Below are 24,465 nucleotides of genomic sequence, written 5' to 3'. Positions count from 1 at the left end.
GTAACTGTAATTGAAACATCTAACAGTTTTTTCAAAATCTATCTGGGTGCTTGAGTAAGTTCTCTTGTGTATTTCATTACGTGGATGTCTTAAACCCTCATCAATATACAATGGCTGGTATGGTCACATATAGGCCTATTTCAGAGAAGTCTGGCTTTCAGCATCTGTATCATTGTTCCTTCTCAATCTCATCCAGAGATTGGTAGTCATGCAGGCTGTTACGACCATCTATGGGATCATTTACATCATCATCATCAGTCGACCCCCCTAGGGGACGGGGTTTACCGCTGCATTTACATACATGACAGCATTCTGGTAATCAGCCTGTGGATTGGCTACATTTATAGGGGGGATGGAAGGAATTTCATAATGTTCTTCAGAGCTGTTGTCAAGAGACTGCCTGGTAGTATGTAATTGTCGGGATGGACTTATTACATCATCATACTCATATGTCTCCAAGGCATGGCCTTGCTCATGATTACTGACTTGTTCAGAAGTTGAACATTGCCTTTGCCTCCTGTTCCAGATTATGCAAAGTATGGTAACAGTAAGGGCAGTGCCAAGCACAGAGCCAACTAGACAGCCAACAAAAATGGGTAGGGAGAAACTGTAACTGATCATTGGTACATTCAGTTGGACATTTATCTGTACAGGCAGTATGTCAAATGTGGAACCAAAAGGACATGCTGCAATACAGATGTATGAACCAGTATCTGCTGCAGTAACATTGGTTATGGTGATGGTACCATTCTTCCCTACAGTTACTCTTCCACCTGACTCAACAGTAGCATTCTCTCCAGATGGGAGAATGACAGTGATGTCTGGTGTGGGAATTCCTGAAGCTTCACAGACCAAGTGTAGAGTCTCACTCTTAACCAATGTCTTATTGTCATTCCTCTCAAACCTCACAATTGTTGGCTTTTCGCAGGTCAGATCCTCAGGATTGATGTCTTTAAGCAGCTGCCCCTGGTTGCGTGGATTAGTGCATGCAACTTCATTTTCAAAATCTAAAGATCCCTTCATTTTCAGCCTAAACCCAACCATTCTACAGTCACACTGCCAGGGGTTGTTTGAAATTTTTACTTTAGAGATTGATGACAGAATGTCATAGGCTGCCAATGGTAGTGTTGCCATTTGGTTGTTCTCAAGCCTAAGCACAGAGATGTTTGGAGCCTTTAACAATTCATTAACAGGAAACACTTCTATGTTGTTGTTATACAGGTACAGCTCTTGAAGCTGGATTAGGTTTGAGAAAGTATGAGGATGGATGTATGTTATCTGGTTGGAGTGCATGGACAACAGGTGAAGTTTGGTTAGGGTTGAGAAAGTATCAGGATGGTTATTAGTTATCTGGTTTGAGTACAAGAACAGCTTTTGAAGCTGGATTAGGTTTGAGAAAGTATGAGGATGGATGTATGTTATCTGGTTGGAGGACATGGACAACAGGTGAAGTTTGGTTAGGTTTGAGAAAGTATCAGGATGGATGTTAGTGATCTGGTTTGAGTACATGGACAACAGTTGAAGATGGATTAGGTTTGAGAAAGTATCAGGATGGATGTTAGTGATCTGGTTTGAGTACAGGTACAGCTTTTGAAGCTGGATTAGGTTTGAGAAGGTATCAGGATGGATGTTAGTTATCTGGTTTGAGTACAGGTACAGCTCTTGAAGCTGGATTAGGTTTGAGAAAGTATCAGGATGGATGTTAGTTATCTGGTTGGAGCGCAGGTACAGTATTTCAAGCTGAGTTAGGTTTGAGAAAGTATCAGACTGTATGTTGCTTATACGGTTTGAGTTTAAATCTAGCATCCTCAAATTCCTGTACCGTGAGAAGTCAGATTGAGTCAAATTTGTGATGATATTGTGTTGTAAGTAAAGACTACTGATATTTGTTGGCAGATTTTGAGGAACACTGCTGAGGTCATTGTTGCTGCAGTCACATTCTGATGAGCACCTGCTGCTACAGGCTGCGGTTGGTCCAGTTTCCTTCAGGATGATCAGCAGAAGAACCAGCAGTCTCCCTAGCCCATTGGTCATTTTGTCTGTAATGAAGTACAAACAGAAGTACTTTGGTTTGATTCTTGCTGCGACAGTTAGAACACAAGTACATGTACCAACTCAGACACTGCTATAATTTGCGAACTTCAGCGGAGCTTTAATGGCTCAGCTCACAACTCTTCAGACAAGATGGCGGACAGAGCACATGCTCTGGTGACCCATGACGTAATGGGCTCATTGATAATATAAATTCACAAGCCACATAACGCTGCCTCAACTGGCCACAAATGATCTGACAACCTGTCATTCTCATCTCTATTTTAACTGCTCAACTTAAAAACTTGTAGCCTGGTTACCAAACCTATTAGAGTCCTACATCCTCTCCGCAAATAGAAAGTCTTTCAGTCGGCAAAATAACTCATGGAAACTGGATCAGAAAATCCATTGATATTCAGGTCATGAAAAGTTCTTCCTCCAATATTAAACTGCTAGGACACTTCATAACAATATGACTGCAATGTCCGAGTGAGAACATTAAATTTTCCAGCCTTGAATTATCTGAAATCTATCCTTCAGGCATTTTGCCAGACTTATCAATGAAGGTTTGGAAGCCTACATACCTTGCTTAGGTCCTTTACAGCTTTTGAGTGCTGTGTAGAAAATAATTCAAAACTGCTCTGTGTTCTTCTCCCAAGCTGCAATGTAATGCAATAATATTATACTACACTCTTCTAGTATATACCATGACTATTTCAACATTACTTCTGAACACAGTATTTTCACCAGTACATAATGGGGTTGGCAGAAAAACCTGTCCAGTTTGGACTGTTTTGGCGGGTGGAAAAGCTTGTCCAGTCTGATAAAACGGTCTGCATGGGGTCTAGGCTTGGTTTTGATAGAAAGTCCAAATAGCCGCTATTTGAGACACTACTATGTTGAGACAACGGATACGACGTGAATATGTGGGTGCACATGAAAAGGGGACACAGGCTCACAAAGTCTAAATGCTGGTAACGCAAGAGATTGGCTGGCAGGTGCCATGCCTAGCTTCTTAATCTTATTCATACTGTAAGTCTACAAATTTCTGCGGTATATTTAGATTCGCGGAATTCGCGGGGACCTCTGTACCGCGAATCTATTACCCCGCGAATATGTTTTGCGTAAGTGCGCCCCCCTCCCCACATGCATTAACGACGGTAAGTGAAACACAAACACACGCGACAAACACAAATCACTGCAAATCAACTCCATTCTTAGCAAATGTACGTATGTTGAGTACCAAAATTCTAAAGTTATACTGATGTCAAAAAATTATAATATTATGAGACACCGAATCGTGATACTGCGGCACTGGCCGTGTCAAACGTGCACCGCCGGACAAAAATCTCTGTGTGCTGAGCGCCGGCCATGCGCGCCCGGGCGCTTGAAAATTGCGGGCACATCGGGCAAATCTACAAGTATTTTGATGAAAAACATAACTGCTGGTACCTGGGAAGTGTTAGTTGGTTCTCTTTTGCGCCCTGCTTTGCGGGCGTTTTTTTTTCTTGTTTTGCTGGATAGAAACGCTACCGTGGGCCGCTACAAAACCGTAGGCGACCTTTGCATACTTCCGGGTTCAAAATCTCGCCGAAGACGGCATAAATATTCTTAGTAATATATATTTTCCCGAAAGATTCTTTCGATTATGCATTTCTTCACTAGAGTATCGATGTGTAGTCGTGGAAAATAGCGTTTTAGCGCTTATTTCCGAACAAAGAAAATTGTTTACACGTGCGTCAGATCGATCGTCAGCTATACCGCCGGCAGTCTCGCGCGGTGCACGAAACAAATTTTTGCGCCGCGTTTTAGGATATAAATGCCGGAACACGAACTTTTATTACTTTAAATATACACTTTACAAATTTTTCTTTGAAAAATAGCCAAGGAGAAATCGCGAATCTAAAAATACCGCGGATTGTCCATTTTCCCGAAACCGCGAACTTTAGGCCCCGCGAATCTAAAGAGACTTACAGTAATTCATTCCTGTCCAGCCCAACAACGTAGGATTATTGGCAGGTTGTGCATTGTTAGTAACAATTGTGAACCGGTACATAAAAAACAAAGGAAAGAAAAGGATAATTTCTGGTTTGTAAGATTTCTAAGTAGGCACCAAAAGTGTCATGAGCCATACTAGTCTGGAAATAGAATGTTCCTTGAGACCATTTTAGCAGGTCAATATCAGTTATGCCCATGTACATACTCTCAAATGAATTGCAGGGATGATATACATGTAGTACAAACTTAAACCATTGATTGAGTTTGCCAGATGGCTACAAATGATTGTCTAACTATATTATGTGATCAGAATTTTTTTCACTTTTCAAAGAAATTTTGGATTTATCCAATGTTGAGTATAACCTCCTGGGTTTACCTACCAATATCTTGTTTAAACAACTAGAGTACTGTAATTCATCCCAGAAGTTTTCGTACAATCCTCCACCCCTAAACATAATTCCTAAGCAGTTCTACAGTAAAGTTGGATATTGTTTGACAGGCTAAAACAACCAGCTTGAGGATTAGGGGATAAATGTTGACAATGTTGCCAATCCTGCTGAATTTAGCATTATGCATTGCCAGGAACCCCCAAGCAGACCCTTTATTCAGACTGGACAGGTTTTTCCGCCAACCCCAGATAATGGGATGCCTCAGTACAACTACATGCGCAAGATCTATCTCTACTAAAATATGGGACTACAGTCACACATCTCATCTGAAGTGTTTTGACCCCAGCTGTATATTACCACTAATGCTCCAGTTAGAATTTAGGATTCAAACCTCCAACCTTTGGGTCCAAGGAACATACATTGTAACCCATACAGCAGGCAGTACCTTAATCCATTATTATAATAGGAGAGGGAAATAAAAGACTTACCAAGAGATTGTGCTGCAGAAAAGTATCCAGATGCAGCCACCTTTACTGGGATGAGTTCAAGTGGTCAAAGGCGTTCCCTAAAGAAGTTGAAGTTGTAGTAACTGTTGTAATTCCTGCTGCGGCAATGTACACTGCGTTTCTACCCGTCTACAGAAAGGATTATTTGCAGTTCCGTGAGCCTTCCTTTTAAAGCCAAGCTTTTCTGACTCAACTTGAGTTGAACTTTGCTATGAGGAAGTGTGTAAGATTTCCCAGTAAAACTTGGCATAAGAAGTGAGTAGAATAGCTTCTGTCAGCTGAACTTGGCTTGAGCTCTATAAGGAAATCCTTTACCATTCCTTATCTGCAACCAGCCGTTAGAGGGGGAAACCATGTGATGTCTGCAGACTGCCTTGTTATTTTTGTTACAGATTATATCTGTAGGGGAAAGATTATAATTATTACACTCTTGTAAAATTCTCTAATCATGTTTACGAAGTCACAAAGGGAAAATATATTGGTTTTGCTCAGTTTCTTTTTTCTTCTCTAAACAAGTAAAGTCAATGACATGGACCAGATGTCTGTGACCACGGCAGCCACAATGTTGTTGTGCTGCAAAAAAAGGTTGGAAAACTGCCATACAACTCCTCTTTATTAGTGCAGATTGTGGCCATGCTGTTTGTTTACATTCATTTTAGGAGCCTCCTAAAAATATAGCGGGCCTGGCGCAACTTATTCTTGTGCTGCCGGAAAAGTGAAAGAGCAATGCTAATACTAGTATGTTGAAAGTTATTGAAAGTGACAATCTAGATGAGAAAATTTGAATTATCTATATTTACAGTTTTGGCGCAAAAATCTTACATAATATCATAGAAATGGATGAACTGGATGAAATGGATGTCTCTGTGTTGGATACACTTCCTGAGGACCAGAGGAAGGCTGATTAACCACTGGACACTGGACAATACATGCTACATTGACAGCATTTAATTCTTTTAAATGTCACAAAAAATTGTTAATTGCTTATTTTATTATTATTTTTTGTTTGTTTAGATGCTGCCTGATATAAACACTATCATCACTGCCTGGCAGTCTGCAAGGAAACAGGAGAGGACGACAAGCACTCAGGAACCACAGGCTGGGAAAACTCTGGTCTTCTCATCACCAGGTACATCGTGTGGGGATCTCCCCATATATTTAGAATTATGTGATTCATGCTATTCACTGGAAAGTAAAGAGGAAATAATGTCACTGAAATATCCACAGTCTCCTTCGTTGGTTTTTCCTGTTTAATCTTATCTGCCAGCACCTGAATGTAAATGTTGATGAAGAATTGATGATTCAAACCAAAGGAAAAAATAAAGGGGGGCTTCTGGTGCTGCCATGCATGTTTCTTTGTTTAACCACATTGTATTTGGGTGCCACTGTACTTGCTTATGACTGGAGGTGGTTGCTCAGCAAGGTTTGGCTGTATTTAGTTTTAGACATAATTATAGTTCTAGACAGCTAATGTTATCATGTAGACTTCAGTTATTTTATACCCTATACCATTAATCTTTTATGTTTTGTAATTTGCAATTAGCCCCCGGGCAAGAATTTGCAATAAACTTTTCAATATTATTATGTACTATGATGCATTCAAATGTTTTTTCACCCCATCACCCCCAGATGTGGATGGAGTGCTGCATGTCCTGGGTCTGTACCAGCAGGTTTTACCCGACCATTTCCTCCAGTCAAACTATGACTTCACCAGGCTGCTGCACGACACGGCAGTGTGGGTCACGGAGCAGGGGTTGACATCACCGTGGTTACACATCATGAGCATTCTGGGAAGGCTGCCAAAGGGAAGGATCAAGTGGCACAAGGAGGTGGGTGGCATCGTGTTGAAAAAAAATTAAAAAAAAAATCATGTTGAAAGTCTGACAAATTATGAAAAAGTCTTGAGTGAACTCTTTGAAATGGTCCTGAATCAACTGAAAAATGCTCATATTTTGCCCCCAACAGTTGAGGAAAGTCCTTTTCTTCCTAGTTGTTACAGTTTTCCCATCTATCAATGCAGTGGTTTGATTAAAAGTTCAAAATTCAATGTTTAAATTTTAACCCAGCCTTTTGTGTTGACTTCATGGCTCATTCTGTAGCATTTAAGCCTATAATAGGATGCCTAGACCTGTTTTTATTTTTTATTTTTTTCGCCCTGTCGCTTCATATTTTTTCTGAAAAAATCCGAGAACCAACAAATTAAATTGGTGTGGCCTTATTGTGTATTTCTTGCTGATTTTGTACCTATTCCATTGTCACACAAATGAAAGTTCTTACACTGTAATGACCAGTAGAAGAGTGTACTGTAACTTAGTTCAACTGTTCAAATTCACCTTTCACCGGTGCAATGGTGAAGTGGGTAAAGTGATCGCCTTGCATTCGGTAGTTCGATCAATGACCGAGTCATACCAAAGACTTAAGAAATGGTACATACCGCCTTCTCTGCTTAGCACTCACCATTTGAGAAAGATTATACCACCAGCAGTGGACTAGCCACCTGCTGTAGTGATTGCACAACTGTGTGGCCCAAGGGCTACAGAAACAGAGATGGGCACTGCCATATGTTGCGGGGAGGACTTAAGCTTTTAACTTTCACCAAAGAGTGCCTATATTTATAGGAAAAAGGCCAGAGGACAGCATGCTACCAGCTCATGCAGGTGTTCTCCAACACATCAGATGTTCAGGTCGCCAAGCAGACAAAGGAACTTCTGGTGAAGGTGAGACATGATTTCTGAGACATGTGCTGTTAGCTCACCTGAGTTGTAGTTGGTATGTCAAAAAGGAGGTTCTGTTTTGCATATATTTGGTATGGCCATGTAACTATGAGTATGTATACTATGTTTTGATGTACATTGTACATTTGTGTCACACTGTGTGTGTGTGTGAGTGTGCAGTACCACCGTGCATGTGTACATGTCCAGGCATCATCCCCAAAACTTAGTCAGCCTAGTGCCAAAATTAAGTCATCTGACAGGGAAATAAATAGTCCTTGCTTTGGCGTCTTACATAGATACAGGGTATGGCAAAATGCCGCTTGTGAAGTTTGACCCTTTGGCCATCTGTTGAAAAGAGAGAGAGAGAGAGAAAGAAAGGTATTGGTAAGACATATCTAGAGGATATGTTGCATTTCCTTTTGTAGAAGAGGACAGTTCTTTACAGTGACAAATTTTTGCAGGTCCTGAGTGACACGGGTCTGTTTGACCACACCTCGGAGGAGGCAGAGCTGTGGCTGAGACATCTCAGACTCCTTGAGACGACTGAGGAGAGGGACCAGGTGCTGACATTTCTGGACAAAGTTCTGACACGGGGAGTCAGGAATCCTTACCCATTTGCAGACAAGGTAAGAATAATAAAATATTATCTAGTATATGATAGTCAATTTCGCCTAAAATAGACACAGACCCACCAAATTGTGAATGAATGATACAGACTTAGTGTCAGTGTTAGACTGAAGGACGGTTCTTAACTTGTGTTTTAACAAGCTATTGGAATAAAGCTGTGCTTATTCCTCCGCCTGTATTGTAAAAATGAGACCAACACAAATTCTAGTAACAAGAGACATATCGCAATGGTAAATCATCTCAGTAATATATTTTCTTGTTTCTGATATTTCAGGTTGCTGAGATGATCGTCGAAGCCTCCTCCTTTACCTCAGACAAGGTCAACACAACAGGGCCTGACCTTGAAGCAATCTTAGATGCAAATTCTGCAGTTAACGTAGAAGACATACTTGAAGACAGCCCACAATCATCTACAAGTCTTCTTCCCTTCAGTGCATTTGTCCCAGCGTTGTTAGAAGACTGTAGGTCTGTGGTACAGAAGGTTGTTGGAGGGACCATACAGCCATCAGTAGTTAACAACATCCACAGTTTTCTGACTCCGGCATGTCTTGACTTGCTCCACTCACAGGTTGGTGAATAATGTCTTAACTACATTGCTTTTGGGCCAGACTATTGAGAATTTGAATCCCAGCTTGTTTGTTTGAGCCTTTGCTCATGAAAATTCTAAATTTCTAACTCCTATTTGTATTCATCAAAAAGAGTAGGACATATTGAATCTGTATTATTTTGTATGTAACCTGTCTTTCATGTCACAACCAGTGCAAAAGTAGCATTTCAGTCTTCTCTTTTATTTCAGACTGACCCCCTCCCCCTGTGCCTTACCCTCCACCAACACGTGGCAGCTGTACACAGTGAAGCATCAACAACATCAAACAAGCTTGCACCTCAGCCGTGGATAGCTGACTGTAACACTCTTGCTCAGACTGTAGCCGAGTTCCTGTCCACTGAAGAAATACCCAAGATAGAAACCTTGCCTTGCGACAAACTGGTGAAGAAGTTGCAGAAAGACCTTGCTGTGGATCACAAAGACACAAGCGTCGAGTTCTGCAGAAGTTTGTTTGAGAGGATAAGTTGTTTGGACACCAGCAGCTTGGACCTTGTCGCAGATTTGTTTCTTAGCTTCTGTCTGAAGACTCCAGACTTGCTCAGGTTTGTGGCAAAGTTAGCAAGAACCAGACGTCTCCCTGAAGCAGTGGTGGCAACCTTGAGCCAGTCCTGCAAGGTCATTTCCATAGCAACGCTCCTATTCCAGTCGACCAATCGGCAGCTTATACATCAGCAGGTTGTAAAGGATGCTGTCTTAGCTTCCATCAAGGTGCTGAAAGATTCAGAGTTTGTGTTTACTGGAAAGTGTGTGCTGCTTTCCCTGAAGAGAGAGCTGGATTCTCTGACGTCCAACCAAGATAGCGCCAACATAGCGAACTACTTCTTGTATCTTCAAGAGATACTTCAAGCCTCAAGGGAAATGCAAAATCAAGAGGTCTTAGATGTTGATGCGGGGAATGACAAGTTGGAAGACTTGGAGAAGACTATCTTGAATCATCCAATAGTCAACAGCTGGTTTCTGAAACCTAAGACAGGAAACAAGAAAACTGATGCCGTTTCAGGTGTGATGAGTGAAGAAACATGTAAGATGATAGCAAGCATGATGCGCCATTCCCCTTCTAGTTCCACCCAAGAACGTGCACAAGATTTTATCCGCAAGCTTGTGACCATCTTAAGGCAGGAAATAGGGTCTGCTCAGAAGAAGAGCAAGTGGACAGCAGGTTCCGTGACCTTGAACCTGTTCAGTTGTCTACAGTTCTGTGCTGATGCAGAGGTCATACAGGAGGTGGTGGAAGACTTGTCAAAAATTCCACTTCAAGTTCTCCTTGGTCCACAGAAGACATCTTCAGACATGCCAAGTCTACATTTGTGTGGCCAAGTTCTCGTCTCAGGAGTGCACAGGTTGCTCGCAGACACTGGAGGACAGGTACAGGTAAGACCAGTGCTCCAATGCTTTGTAGAAAGTCCAACTCACTGGTCTTTTTTGCTTTGGTAGAAAAAAACACTGTTCCATAATGTCAAGTTCAAATATCAATGATAAGTTGGAGGTCACCATGTTAGCTACATCTATTATATTATTTGATTATTGAAAAAATCATTCTTTGCATTGTTTTAAAGTATCTTTTTACTGTAATACCTGTATAGATATCTGAAAATTTACACTTACCTAACAGTCTGTACTGTAGCTCACAGGGGATACTGTGTACCTTAGAAGTAAAGAAATGTGTTCCTCCTAGGTGTCTAGTTGCTGCTTCCATCAGCTTCTCAAGCTGCTACAAGTCACTGATAGCCAAGATGTGAAGACTACAGTGCTGAGACTACTTGAGACCGAGTCAGCATTTCCAGCGGAGGTGGATGAGAACCTTCTGGAAAATCTATTGCAGAGACCCTCAGAGTCGAGTGTGCAGGTTGCAGCTTTACTGGTTGAGAAAAGTGTAATGTGCAGGTAAGGGCTAGCCCACAATCATTGAGTGTTTATGGATCAAATTGTAGCCTACTGTAAATCATTTTATGTTTGCGGACATGTTTGTGGAACTATAGGCTTGCGTTGCAGACAGGTGTAAGAAAAAGAATGAAGGCAGCAAAAGGACTACCAAACTGTTGGCAGGTGAAATCTCTGATTTGTTTGTTTGCATGTTTGCTGTCTTTCAGGGCCCAGCTCCGTTCCTTTTTCCTGACTAAAAGTGGAAAGAGGAAGCTGAGAACACATTGGCAGACGTACGTTCCTGCACTGAATTCCTACCTCAAACAAACTGAATGTGATAAAACTCAAGGTGAGAAGAAAATATTCTGATCAATGAACCTGTACACCCTGTTGTGCCTGGTAGTAGAGAAGCTCATTTGTTCATCAAGTTCATTTCAGCTAAACTGGTTCAAGATTATGTTGACTCTTCTTTCTTCAAGTACTGCATTTGCGAGGTACCATTTTTTTTTCCTTTATTTTCCCCCCAAAATTTTTTCTTTTTTCCAGAAAAATCATCAGGCAAGGTGTACCAGGTACTGCTGGAAGACTGTTACAATGAGATGGTGGATTCTGTCTTGGCAAAGAAGGAGGAGGAGATACCGGGCGGAGTGGAGCTGGTCGCTAGGTTACTGAGAGAAAAGTCTGTTGCCTTGGATACCAAGGAGTTCCTTGAGAAGCTGATACCATTGATGTCATCTCCAGATACATCTTTAAGAAGGTATCCTTACCAAAAAGGAATCTTTTATTGCTTAATGTGTAATTTCTTACATGGTAATGTTATAACAGAAATTCTGTTAAAAAAAGTTGATAAGTTGATCATGGTCCATCTTACACCAAGAAAAGTGATAAAGATTAATCATTGAACCATTTTAGCATCTTAGCCTTAGATTAACTTAAACTGGATAATATGTTACTAGTATACATTTTAGCTAAATGTACTTGTTGTTACATTTATCTTATAGGTGGCAGATTGTTCTTGATCTCCTCAAAGATCTTTCTGACCAAGACGAAGGAGAGAATGATTCCACGTGTGGCCGTCTTCTTGTCGCATCCTGGGAGGGTCTTACTACACTTTGGAAGAAGAAGAAAGATGCAGCAGACATGACAAGTCTTCAAGAGAAGGAAAATGGTCTGCTAGAAAACATGCAGAAACTTGTGGTAAGACTCAACAATATATACCTAGGAGATTAAATTGTATTTACACATGTTGGCCAGTTACAATGTAGTTAGTTTGTTAACAGCTGGATACTCAATGACATATCTTTTGTATGAATTTAACAATTTGTGTGTAGGTATTGGTCTAGGATTAAGTGTCCCTGACAGTGGTTGCCAATTTGCCATCTCATAGTAGTAATTAATTAATATTCTTTTCTTTGCTGTTTTGTTTTTTGTTTCATGCTTGTAGAGTTTTGTGAGGAAAGACTCATTGCTGGAAGACTCCAAGTCAACTTGGGCCAAATTTGTGAAGACTGGGCTGAGGTGAGTAAATTTCTGTTACACAAGTTAACAAAGTCATCTTAAGGTCAAGTTTATTGACTAAGAATCTAAAAGTTCTGAATTTGAGTCCCTACAGCTGCCCCAACTCTTGTCTAGTTTTGTCTTTGGTGCAATCATGTCTGAAATTGCCATTGGAAGACCAAAATCCATACCTGCATTAATTTTCAGGTACAACCTGGAGAATTCCCTGTTCCTGCGAACGTTGCTCTGCCTGACTGGGATCGTGTACGGGACAGACGCCCCCGAGCAGACCCTGCCGCTCCCGACTCTCTACCAGATGATCTGGAGCCACTCCCACTTCCTGTCAATCATCATGGCACGGCCTGATGGGAAGGTGGAATCTGCAGCAAAAGGTAGTAACTTTATGCCATTTTGATTTTGAAGCCGAAGGTCATTTTATGAATTATGAATTTTATGAAGTCCTCCTGAAGAAGGAAGTATTTAGTCAGCACGTGAAACTGTACAATTGCAATCAATTTCCAAATTTTTAAACTTCTCCTTAACTTTTGTCATTAGTCAGCTTTGTCCTGTTCTGACAATCCTTGTGGTTTGTTGAAGGTGACCTTGTGGAGCTGCTGTTCCATCTGGTAACCATGGATACCACAGCCTGCACCAGTCAGCACGTCCCTGTGTTGCTGGGGGCCTACAATGCCACACTCAGTAGAACAGGTACAAATGAACTTTATTGACACAACAAAAGTACAGCGACTTTCGTAAGGTCTGTAACTACCGGTAGTCGAACAAAGAGACGTGGGTACAGAAGAATTAACCTACGTACAACACTGTAGATGAATCAACTTGTACTAATTGTTCTAAGGTCTAAACATTCTTTGATATATTTACCTATATGAACACAGTAAGGGTTATTACGGTTATAGGATGAAATTGAAGTTACAGCTCTATCTATAGCATGTAATGTGACAAGTGCTGTTGCGTAAGCTGAAAGAAGGTTGAACAGCTTTGTGCGTTTATCATTATTGAGTGGACAATCCATAATAAAATGCCGTTCATCTTCAATATCATTAGATCAGAATCAAAAAAACCTCTGGTCACAGGGGACATGTCACCTTGATGTGTCAATATTTAGAAACGCTTTTTGTTGACATTATGGTTGACATCATCAGACACAGTGTATTTTCAATTTCACAGTTGTTTACAAGTGCAGAATTGTTGCTTCAAATAATGAGAAAATCACTTTTATTTTTTTCAGATCAAACCCTTCTCTGTATTCTACATGTGTATGAAGAGCAGGGATTTGCCTCAGAAGAGTTTATGTAAGTGTCTACAGTTAGATTGACCCAAGAATTAAAGCTTCGCAGTTATATAATTAGTCTGACGTAGTATGCCAAGATGAGGTGTGTGTGTACGAATGTTAGCAGAAGTCACAAGTCTTGGTTGTGTTGTGTGTGAAAACAAGACTGCATGATGCCCTTATCATCTTTTGCTGCATGCATTTTTTTATGTCAATATCTTAAACCACTCTTCTACTTTATGTTTGCTGTGAATTTTTTTTACCATATTTTCTTGGTTTCACACAGGTTCCTCTTTAGTCTGCCCTTTAATGTATAAATTCCAATACAGTAATATACTTAGAATACCGGGGGTATCTATTTCTTGACAACCCTAATTTTGGTAACCCAAATTTAAACCCTAATGACTTGGCAGGCCCTGGCTGTGGGGAGTGTCCTCTGTCGAACACTATCAGGCCAGGAAGAGCTTTGGTCCATCGCTATGGCAACAGCCGGGGATGGAGGATGTGCTGAAGATGCTGGAGAAGGAGAAGATGCACCAGTCTGTGCTGAACTTCCCTGTCTCAAGGAATCTTAAACCTCAGGTAAGATCCTAGAGGCAATTTTACAAGGTAACACTGGAGTATGACCGGTCTTTTAAGATTTGGAAAGAAAAAAGTTTAAACCTTCACTAAATGCAAGGAGTAAATATCTACATGTATAGTGTTTGGGCCAGAATCAAGATGTCCTGGTTTAAGCCTTTGGCTACAAACAGAGATCCAACCACCCAATAACAATGGTGACTGCAAAATTCAGAAGGTCAAGTATCAAAATTAGCTTTGACGAGTACAGTTTCAGCTTGCAAGTTGCCAATGTTATTACTTATACCACCGTGGTTCCTCAAGTTGACAGCTAGTGAAATCGCGCCTGTTCTAACTAATATTTTCCAACACTCGCTAAACACTGCAGAAATCCCTAAAGATTGGAGGGATGCAAATATATGCGCCATCTTTAAAAAAGGAGATAGAGCGGTCCCCAGCAACTACAGACCTGTTTCACTGACCTGCATATCCTGCAAACTACTTGAACATATTATCCATAGCCAAATCATGAAGCACCTAGAAAGTTACAGTATATTAACGGATTACCAGCATGGATTCAGAGCCAAACGATCCACAGAAACACAGCTTATACTAACAGTCCATGACATAGCTGGCGCACTAAACAGTAAACGGCAGGTAGATTTAGCAATACTTGATTTCACTAAAGCCTTTGATAAAGTCCCCCATGGCAGGCTCATCTCAAAACTGGAGTATTATGGAATCCAAGGCCCTACGCTGAATTGGTTAAAGGCTTTCCTGACCAACAGGGAGCAAACAGTAGTGGTTGAAGGGAAGGCGTCGGCTCCAGTTAAAGTAGCGTCTGGGGTCCTCAAGGAACCGTCCTGGGGCCATTGCTCTTTCTCTTGTATATAAATGACCTACCAGATCAGCTTGACTCAAATGTGAGGTTATTTGCCGATGACTGTCTATTGTATGTAGAGCTTTCTACACAGACCGACTCACAACTTCTCCAAAAAGACCTGAACACCCTGGAAGAATGGCAAAGCAAATGGCTCATGCAGTTTAATCCCGAAAAATGCTATATTATGCACATAACAAACAAACGAACACCACATGCAACTAGCTACCAGTTTTGTGGTCAGGCTTTATCAACCACAAAAATCCATCCGTATCTGGGCGTCACGCTGACAAGCGGACTGAAGTGGGGTGCACATGTTAATAATATCACAACTAAGGCGAAACAGACATTGGGAGTGATTAAACGTAATCTGTGGGCATGTCCAACTAGAGTAAAATCACTTGCATACACGTCACTTGTAAGACCGAACCTAGAATACGCTGCGACAGTATGGGATCCATATACAAAGAAAGACAAAGACGAATTGGAAAGGGTACAGAATCAAGCTGCAAGATTCTGTATGAACAACTATGTAAGAGGTGCTAGTGTCACGGAAATGAAAAGAAACCTACAGTGGACCTCACTGGAAGACAGAAGAAAGATGTCTAGACTATGCATGATGTACAAAATGACTAATAAACTGGTGGATGTCCCAACTACTAAGTACCTAATACCAGCCCAGAAGAGAACAAGAAATAGCCACGCATTCAAGTACCAGAGTTATCAACCAAGGATTGAGGTGTTCAAGAATTCATTCTTTCCTAGAACTATCGCAGAGTGGAACTCACTGTCACCAAGTACAGTAGGGGCATTGTCAATAGATAGCTTTAAACAATGTCTAGAGCTAGAAGTTCAAGGGTTAGGTGTAACAAGTCGATCGGTGTAATATAGCCAGCTGCCGCCGCGCCGCGTGCCTGCGAAGCTGGTGTGTTACGCCGAAAGGCGGTTATACCGGCTATACAGATACAGATACAGATATCTGAATGACTTCCAGCACTTCCTTGTAACCCACTATTTCCCTGCCTGCTACACAGGTGTGTGAGGTGCCCCAGTCTGCAGGTGAAATGTACGATCCCTGCTTCTTCCTCCCACTCTTCTCCAGCGTGCTCACACCAGGTAAGTTTGTGATCAAACAGACAGTAAACTGTAACAACTGCACACTGTAACTGGTAAGGTAGCAATTTCTTACTTATCAAGTCCTTCCTAAAATCAGAGAATACATCATCATGCAGCCCTAAACAATTTGCATGTTTATCAATATTCAAAAATGTCTCGGATTGTATCATATTGTCCCTACAGAATGTTACACAATCATCTAATAAACTATTCAGATTAATCTCCAATCAGTTCACACAGTGCAAGGCAGTATCCATTGGCCAGAAGAGTGTCCATAGCCACTAAAGCTAATGGACACTCTTCTGGCCAATGGATACTGCCTTGCCACTATCAATACCTTATTTCACCATATTTTTTTACCACCTGTCCCCAGAGTCTGTAGTGGACTGCAGAAGATTTGTGGAGAGCCACTGCCTGGGTTTTGTGCTGGCTGGGTTGGCGAGTAATGATGCAGACATGCGGGCTGCTTCTTACCATGTCCTGTCGCTCTTCTACCAGCACCTGGAGGGAGCCAGGTTTGCAGAGAAGAGACAGGTACTGTCATGTTGCTGTGTTTCTGCTGTGTCCTTCCTGTTTACAGCTACTGTACACATGTACTTACTGCACTGATTCTTAGCCTGTAGTCCAGCCTTGTTAGCTTAACTCCGCTTTCCAAGATCTGCTGCCCTGCCAAATTATCTAATCAACTAATTATCAACTCAACAAAAAACACCTGCAGTATTATTACTTACATGTCAGAGAATAGTTAAACCTTTATTGTTACCACTGACATATATTCTGTACGTAGATTACCACATACCGGTACATAATAATTTGTATATTCTGTACGTAGGATGACTTTATTCATACAAATTCATGTACTAGCTTTCTTAGATCTTTAGTTGTAGAGACCATACAGAAGTCCCTGTACTCTTTCTTGTGTCAATGAAGAATCTCTTAAATTGCCTGTCTTCTATTCCCAGTTACTGTACCTGCTGCAGTGTCTGCAGAATGGGATCCACCGGCCCAACCTGCAGGTTCCCAACATCCTCACACTGTTCCTGGCCAGGACAAGCCAGCTGCTGCTGCAACCAGGTGGGCACTACGGGACATGTTAGGGCACTACGGGACATGTTAGGGCACTACGGGACATGTTAGGGCACTACGGGACATGTTAGGGCACTATGGGACATGTTAGGGCACTACGGGACATGTTAGGGCACTACGGGACATGTTAGGGCACTAAGGGACATGTTAGGGCACTACGGGACATGTTAGGGCACTAAGGGACATGTTAGGGGACGCACAGGCAACACAAGCCTTTAGAGATTGAGTTTGATGGGAGATTTTGAATTGAAGTCTAGTATTTGTAACACATTTCTGTCTTACCTCATCACTTCAAGGAAAAGTGGTCAGCTAGCTGATTTCTTGAATAAACCAAGGCATTTAGGATTATTAGATGCACGTTTTTTTCCCTGGAACATGTTACATGTATGTGTTGTGTTTGTAAAGAATTTTCTTTTTTTTGTGAAATAACAGACCAAAATGAATAAAATGTACACCCAGATGTAATGTGGTGTTCGTATTTTTAACTGTCTTTTGAATAATTGTATTACTTTCATACAGGGAACCTTCTTGTACCATTTAACCCTCTGTTTTCCAGAGGAACACATGTACCCTCTTGTGTGCCGCTACCTACTGGTGCGACCTGACCTTGACCTCAAGGCTATCCCAGAATTCCATATCCTGTTCTTCAGCACAAGTATGGAGGTGAGTGAAAGGACTTGTAAATGAATTTGATATATACTAGTACATTTTTTTTTCATATCTTGTTCAAAACAGAAGGTGCAATAGTCTCCTTGGACTAAACTGCCATACAGACAGTATTACTTGTTCCACGTCTTGGATCCAATAATCTTTACTGTGACTACATGTAGTTGTTGTATTTTTGCGTCCAGTTTAAGACAGAGCGTTCCTGGATCCTGACCCTGCTGGTTGATGGCCTGAGAGACAGACAAGACTTCCTTCTGTACCAGAGCAAGTCGGTCTTCAGCATAGCCCTGACCTTCTACGAGTCTCCTCTGAGTGACGAACACTCCAAGGTAAGGAACCCCCCTCCCCCTCCTTGTGAGATATATAGTGTGAAGGTCATGTGTTGCAGGGTTCTAGTGTGGTAATGGTTATGTTCATTTTGGCACATTTATTGAGCATCAAATACATTATTTTGTACAACATTGTGGATGCTTTTGATTACATCCATTTCTACACCTTATGTTCTGACAATCTACGTTACAACAACCTTGACCTTACGTCAGAACATAGGGCTGTCGGAACAGCTTTCAGTTTTGCATAGCCAATAAGCCACAATTAACATGGTGAAGCACACCCTAAAGGATTGTAATAATTACAATCCTTTAGGGTGTGCTTAGACTTAAGTTAAAGCTGCACCCATAGCTAGGGATTTTCCTCAGAACATTGATTGCCCTACCAGAGAAAAATTGTCATTGGTTCCATACCTTCCATGTTGCCCTGCCCCCTAGGCCCTGGTGATGTCCTTGCTGGAGAAAGCCTGTTGTATCAAGGAGGCTGCCGAGTCTTTGTGTCAGAAACATGGGCTTCTGTCCTGGCTGCATGCACTTGTTATCAGGTGAGTTGATTAGTACTACAATGTAGTATCTTTGACTTTGGCTCCCATACTTGCTTGCCTTAATGATTTTGCCATAGCCCTTCCTCAGTGCTGAATTAGGTAAATCCACCAGGATTGCTTAAATGTGCTTAATGAGATTTACAAACTTTATTCCCAGCAGGAAAGGAGAGGCAGGCACCCTGAGTCAGGTCATTCAGCTGCTCTACCGCCTGTGGTCCACACTACTTGGCACAGAGAGACGTGTTGGTTCCGACAGGGAGGTTCTGTCAGAGGTAGAAGCCACGGCTCACACACAAACAACCATACCACCTCAACTGGCCCAGGAAGTTTTGTTAGTGTGTAGTTCCATCTCAGAAACCCTAGGCTGACTAGGTTTTTTGAAAAAACAAGTTTTTTTTTAATGCCTTGGAGATGGAAATGACATCTATGGTACTTTTGCATAAACCCAGTATTTCAACTTCAACTACCGTAGTCTTTTTCTCAAAAATTTTCTTCTAAGATAAAGTTTGATGTCAGCTTTGATGTACCTGCAGCAAAGACCTTTTTCACTGGTCAGGATCACTACTGGTAGAATCAAGAGATTCTGTCAAAGTGCAATCTCCACCTAACATAAAAAAGCTAAAGCTCAACTACCTATCAACACAAACACATGTAACACTCAGAAAAACCTCCTGCCAGGTCTATGTTCATGATACTTTATTTGTACCAAAAGATAGAAAATAAGGTAAAGTTGAGGGATCTACTGAACCATACTAATATAGGGGTACAAAAGGCTAAACATTAGGGGAAATTACATGTGGCTGTCTAGTAAAAAAAATATCAGAGAAGGAAAGTTCTTAACCAATTAATGTGAATAAACTTAAATTGAGTTATATTATCATATAAAATAATTAAGCAGTAAATAGAATATTAACATAATAATATATATTGCTTTAACATAAGGTTGTACATGTTTGTGTGGCTGTTGTAGTGAGCTCCTTCCTGTGCTGGAAGGGAACATTGTCGAAGATAAAGCCTGTTACATAACAGCTTTCTACCTAGGAGTTAGTGAATATTTATAAAGGTTTGGTATAAATACACTGTGTACATGAGTTACAAAGTACTGTGTACAATGGCGCTGGCATAAACATCATAGAGGGGATCTGCTTACATTGAGGCAGTGGAGAGGCTAGCCTGGTAGGTAGGGTAGAGGTGTATGGTTAAACATCAGCACCCTGTTACTGAGCACTCAAAAATTTCGATCCTCCGTTGTTTACCCTTCTTACAAGTCCAAAAAGTCATTCTCTGCTATCTTCACAAAAATAGCCTTTTTTTATTACTTTCCGTGTGGGCTAGAAAAAATAGGTTCTGACTACGACACCTCGTGTCCACACGCGCTACATGAAGGGTGGACAATCACAGAACCCACGCGTCACAATTGTCTCATAGAACAAGTAAAACAGTAGAATTTCATCGTACAAGGTTACTGGCAGCTACACGTATGCTTTTTAAACAAGCTCATCTACAAACTAGAAAGCCTACAAAATGCGTTAAGAATTATTTAGAAAAAAAAACATGATGCCGACTACGATGGAGGCAGCACTGGCCAGCCTGGATAGGTCTTGATACAAAACAGCCTCAGTCACCAGTACAAAAGCAATAGGACTATCGCTTTTTAACAACACATCTTTTCTTCTTCTTTTTCCTCCAATCACAATCACATCATTCCTCTCTATCTTCTGACCATATCTTACACAATCATGTTTACAAAATTAGTACAGGGACATCTGCTAAATTTTCTCTCTCTTCATGATCATGGCTGTATTCTTACATGTACCTCTCTCTTTTGTGTTAATTTCTATTAATTCCCAAGCGCTTTACGACAGGCTATTGACGTGCCCATTCTCGCCCATCTCTGTACCCTCTTCATCGGTCATGACGGTGACAAGCTTGCCGACAGCTTTGTTCAGGTCGCCCGCCATGTTGAAGAGGTTTCCTACCGTGTTTTTCCCTGCGGGTCAACGAGCAGAAAATCCATTTACTGTAACAGAGAGGAGAGGAGGAAAAGGGTTGGTCAGAACAGAAAGAAAATAAGGAACTAAAAAAAATGGGATAAAATAAATTATACTAAAAATCAAGACCTAAAATAGATTACAAGGCAAGGATAAATCAAACTAACAGTGACTCTATTATCCAGTAAAACTGTGCAGAAAATAAGGGACTATGGAAACATTGGAAAGTGTGCAGGAGAGGGAAGGCGGGGGTGAGAAGTGCAGGTAGGCTTCTGATTGCACTTTCAATTGGTAACAACATTATACGTAATTTGTATACACAGGCACACACAAACACACACACACACACACACTAACATACACACACACACTTACAATCATCAATTGTATACAAATACATTTGTACTACTTAATTTGTAACTGATAAAGATAATGACAATGTATGTGATTGTGAGGGTTTGCAACCTTACGTGCCAAATGTAGAGAAAAGTTTCAAAATGTGTGGGTCAAGATGCAAGTGTGTTCCCAGACCTAAGATACATGTATATAGCCCTCCATGTGCGATAGTGCTTGGGACAAGCAGTTAGAAGTTACCTTCTCCCAATTCACTCAACCAACCAACCACCCTTCAGGGATACCGGATAGAAGAGGTTTTCTATCTGTCTCAAAAAACTGAGCAAAGGGGAACAAGGAGAGAAGAGCAAGGGAGGGAAGAAGAAGGTGGGAGATAGAAGAAAGACAGTCAAGTAAATGAAGCAATCAGGAAAATAAAATGGGACACCTACAGTGCCTTTTACAGACGGTAGGTGTATCTGGTACTGGAGGAACCTGGGAGAGAGGGAGGCAGAGAATGGGAAATGAATGAATGAATGAAACCTGGAACAAACACAACACATGGTATAAGGAAATAAACGAGAGAAAATCTCAGGGTTGAACAAAGTGGGTAGAGTGTACACAGGTAACACAAATGAAGAGATCAAGTCAAGACTGATGGAAAAGGCTGTATGGTTTGATGCCAAATCACAATTGCTTGTCATAGCAGCAATTTCATTAGCCTTCTGCCTGCTGTCTAATGCTAAAACAAATGCCAAGTCTGTGTCAAAAAGGCTGAACTGTACTAAACACAGCTAGGGGAAAAATGGATTCTGACTCCGAGACTTTCTCCTCAAATGCTGTTTTCATGTTGACATTCTAATCTAACATTTTTTGTAGCCCACCAAGAAATCAAACCGGTGTGACCTAACGCAACATGCCATGAAAAGTCACACGAGACAAGTTAATGCAGGACCTGTCATGTCAGGCTGAGGAGGCATAAGGTGGCAAGCAGGGCAGCGGAGGAATTCCTTTTGGTCATGACCAGCTCCGCAGAGCTAACCACTGTGTTAGGTGGAGGGGGAGGGGGGCAGAGGTGGAAGACAGAAAACAGGAGAGGAGAAGTTGAAACATCCAGGTGAACTTTTCTCCAAGCAGATTCTGGGGTAGAAAATCAAAACATTTTCTAATCTGCTGTTTTTCTGACCAAAAACAAATACACAGCGAATCACAAGACATTATGATTTTCTATCCCAACAGCAGCTTGGAGATCACAGATGGACAGCACAGAATGGATAGAACACAGAAACGTGCAGGCCATGCAGACATTTCATGTCAGATATGACAAGGTGGAAGGGACCACTCTTAAGGAACGAATGGTGATAAGTTGCAAGACAATGTAAGAATTAAGATGCACTTGATGTGGTGGAAAAATGATGCAAAGTGCAAACCCTCTGCAGTCAAAAATGTTCTACAGTGGTTAGAAATGTTTTAAGAAATCTAATGATGATGCTGATGTTCAAGCAGTGCTGTGAGAATGGTTGGAAAAGTTGAGAATCAAGGTTACGAGCAGAACTGCAGTGTCGCAACACGGCTTGTCACAATCCAGATCTCTGAGGCTTCACCAGAGCTGGAAGGTTGCCTACCTTGAGTAAAGAGATTCTTTCTACACAACCAAGTCTTTTATTCAGCTGACGTTTTGGCGACCGTCTGTCACCTTCTTCAGGGCAATTCTGACTGGTTCACATTGCATTGCAGCACAGGTGTCGCCGCTTTAGATGCATTCCTAAATGTACACTATTTACAAATCTACACATCTATAGCAGCGACACCTGTGCTGCAATGCAATTTGAACCAGTCAGAATTGCCCTGAGGAAAGTGACAGACGGTCACCGAAATGTCGGCTGAATAAAAGACTTGGTTGTGAAGAAAAAGTCTCCACTCGGTGACTTACCAACCTGACGAAACTATTCAGGGATGTTGCCTACCTTGTGTGTGATTGGAGTCAGGAGGGAAAGAGCTGTTGACCTCCCGCATGACCTCCTCCAGCTGTTCCTCAGGGGTCTGCTGACGACGCTGTCCGTCGCGCAGTGGGGGAGGGGTGCGCGTCGCTCCTTGTACTGGAGGAGGGAGGGAAAAGTGAGATTAGACACAGAAGACTCGGGTTCAAGTCTGACAAAGTTCACTCACTTCACACTCACACGATGACAAACACTTGAATCATATGAATTCCTTAATTTTCAGCTCTAAAAAGTCAAGGAGCACAAATATACGACATGTACACAACACCAAGCTAGTCTAAGGACCTACACTACTCAGGTGTTGTTGGCACGAGAGAAAGAGGCCGGTATCGTTGGAGAGATGGAGAAGTCTTCTTCCTCCTTGTAAGGATTACTAAATTAAGGTTAAGTTTGACACCACTGTGCTGGATAGATGGAGAAGTCTAGTTCTTCCCTGTAAGGATTACTAACTTAAATGGAGGTCCCGTGTTTGGGAGAGCCACACCCCACACATGGTAAAGAACCCACCACACTTATCAAAAAGAGTCGGAGACCTTTCAAGTATACAGTCCTACAGCCGCACCTGGGGTCATATTGAGGTCACCTGAGTTAGCGCCGAATGGCAGCCCCTCCAGACCCTTCCGATAAAACCCTAATAATTGTAAGCTCCTCACAATTCAGCCCTTGACTGCGAAGAGAGAGTAGCTGGCCCACCCAATATAAGTGAAGGTAAAGTTTCTCACCTCTGATGTCAGCCGCCCCGTTGACAGCGCCGTCCCCATTGGGAAGCCCGTTGGTGGTGGTGGGGAAGCGCGGCGCCCGGGATGGCGGGGTGTTCCCGGGGAGTGACCCCTGCGAGGACGACGGGGTGACCTCGTTGGGCGTGTGACTGCTGGACGAGGTGTGGGACGTGGGGCTGCGGTCACTCTGGGGCTGGACAGACAAAAAGTTCTCTGGTCAGTATCACATTCAGGTTTAAAAACTTTTTCGATGGACTACTATTGTCAATTGAACATAGTAATTTGTGGAGAGGATGTAGGACTCTAGAGCTATAATAGGTTTGGAAACCTGGCTAATTGAACAGTAGGTTGCCTTAAAGATGCTGATTGAAAATGAAACATGCCTATATGGAAAGGACCTGATGTAATACCTGTAGATGCAATATGTACATGTATGACAAGTTGTTCTGAAGGTAAAGCTCTAACACAGAGTATGCCATTTGATGATGTCATAGAGTATAAGCAATGCTGCTACAATGTCATTAAATTCTATGCTTGACTTCACTCCATTGTCACTGATTGAGAGATCATCAAGGTGCAGAACTTTTGTGACTGAAGGAGAGCAACTGAAGAGAACCATATTTTGACCACTGTCTCCAAACCCTCAATAACAGTCTTTCCAAAGGTACAGTGCATTTACCACACAAGCCTGAGACAAAAATAGCATAAGTTCATGACAT

At 41.7% G+C, this 24,465-nt stretch overlaps 2 protein-coding genes across 18 annotated transcripts in view; one reads left to right on the top strand and one right to left on the bottom strand.

Annotated features, from left to right (window-relative positions):
• LOC109481065 (nucleolar pre-ribosomal-associated protein 1-like) overlaps nucleotides 1-20,256 on the top strand; it is a 28,028-nt gene extending 7,772 nt beyond the window's left edge. Inside the window, exons 10-31 of the mRNA XM_019783537.1 lie at nucleotides 5,939-6,053; nucleotides 6,554-6,753; nucleotides 7,543-7,641; nucleotides 8,100-8,264; nucleotides 8,540-8,833; nucleotides 9,062-10,243; nucleotides 10,548-10,756; nucleotides 10,963-11,084; nucleotides 11,282-11,492; nucleotides 11,737-11,932; nucleotides 12,180-12,253; nucleotides 12,440-12,624; nucleotides 12,830-12,940; nucleotides 13,482-13,545; nucleotides 13,937-14,105; nucleotides 15,996-16,077; nucleotides 16,451-16,611; nucleotides 17,040-17,151; nucleotides 17,720-17,826; nucleotides 18,015-18,158; nucleotides 18,597-18,703; nucleotides 18,861-20,256. Of these exons, the coding sequence (XP_019639096.1) occupies nucleotides 5,939-6,053; nucleotides 6,554-6,753; nucleotides 7,543-7,641; nucleotides 8,100-8,264; nucleotides 8,540-8,833; nucleotides 9,062-10,243; nucleotides 10,548-10,756; nucleotides 10,963-11,084; nucleotides 11,282-11,492; nucleotides 11,737-11,932; nucleotides 12,180-12,253; nucleotides 12,440-12,624; nucleotides 12,830-12,940; nucleotides 13,482-13,545; nucleotides 13,937-14,105; nucleotides 15,996-16,077; nucleotides 16,451-16,611; nucleotides 17,040-17,151; nucleotides 17,720-17,826; nucleotides 18,015-18,158; nucleotides 18,597-18,703; nucleotides 18,861-19,071 (4,320 nt within the window). The 3' untranslated portion in view covers nucleotides 19,072-20,256. The remainder of the gene's footprint in view (nucleotides 1-5,938; nucleotides 6,054-6,553; nucleotides 6,754-7,542; nucleotides 7,642-8,099; nucleotides 8,265-8,539; nucleotides 8,834-9,061; nucleotides 10,244-10,547; nucleotides 10,757-10,962; nucleotides 11,085-11,281; nucleotides 11,493-11,736; nucleotides 11,933-12,179; nucleotides 12,254-12,439; nucleotides 12,625-12,829; nucleotides 12,941-13,481; nucleotides 13,546-13,936; nucleotides 14,106-15,995; nucleotides 16,078-16,450; nucleotides 16,612-17,039; nucleotides 17,152-17,719; nucleotides 17,827-18,014; nucleotides 18,159-18,596; nucleotides 18,704-18,860) is intronic.
• LOC109481190 (dystrophin-like) overlaps nucleotides 19,516-24,465 on the bottom strand; it is a 204,793-nt gene continuing 199,843 nt past the window's right edge. For 14 of the 17 annotated variants that reach the window (XM_019783695.1, XM_019783693.1, XM_019783703.1 and 11 more), the window contains 3 exons: nucleotides 23,750-23,939; nucleotides 22,995-23,126; nucleotides 19,516-20,693 (listed from right to left, as the gene is read on the bottom strand). In XM_019783695.1, the coding sequence (XP_019639254.1) occupies nucleotides 20,560-20,693; nucleotides 22,995-23,126; nucleotides 23,750-23,939 (456 nt within the window). In that variant the 3' untranslated portion in view covers nucleotides 19,516-20,559. Of the gene's footprint in view, nucleotides 20,724-21,479; nucleotides 21,523-22,994; nucleotides 23,127-23,749; nucleotides 23,940-24,465 lie in introns of all 17 variants that reach the window. The other 3 variants (XM_019783706.1, XM_019783707.1, XM_019783708.1) reach the window with 3 other exon arrangements.

This window comes from Branchiostoma belcheri, unplaced genomic scaffold, assembly GCF_001625305.1.
Source record: "Branchiostoma belcheri isolate BF01 breed outbred unplaced genomic scaffold, Haploidv18h27 scaffold54, whole genome shotgun sequence".
Taxonomy (NCBI): domain Eukaryota; kingdom Metazoa; phylum Chordata; class Leptocardii; order Amphioxiformes; family Branchiostomatidae; genus Branchiostoma; species Branchiostoma belcheri.
This window is presented reverse-complemented; position numbering and strand designations above follow the sequence as displayed.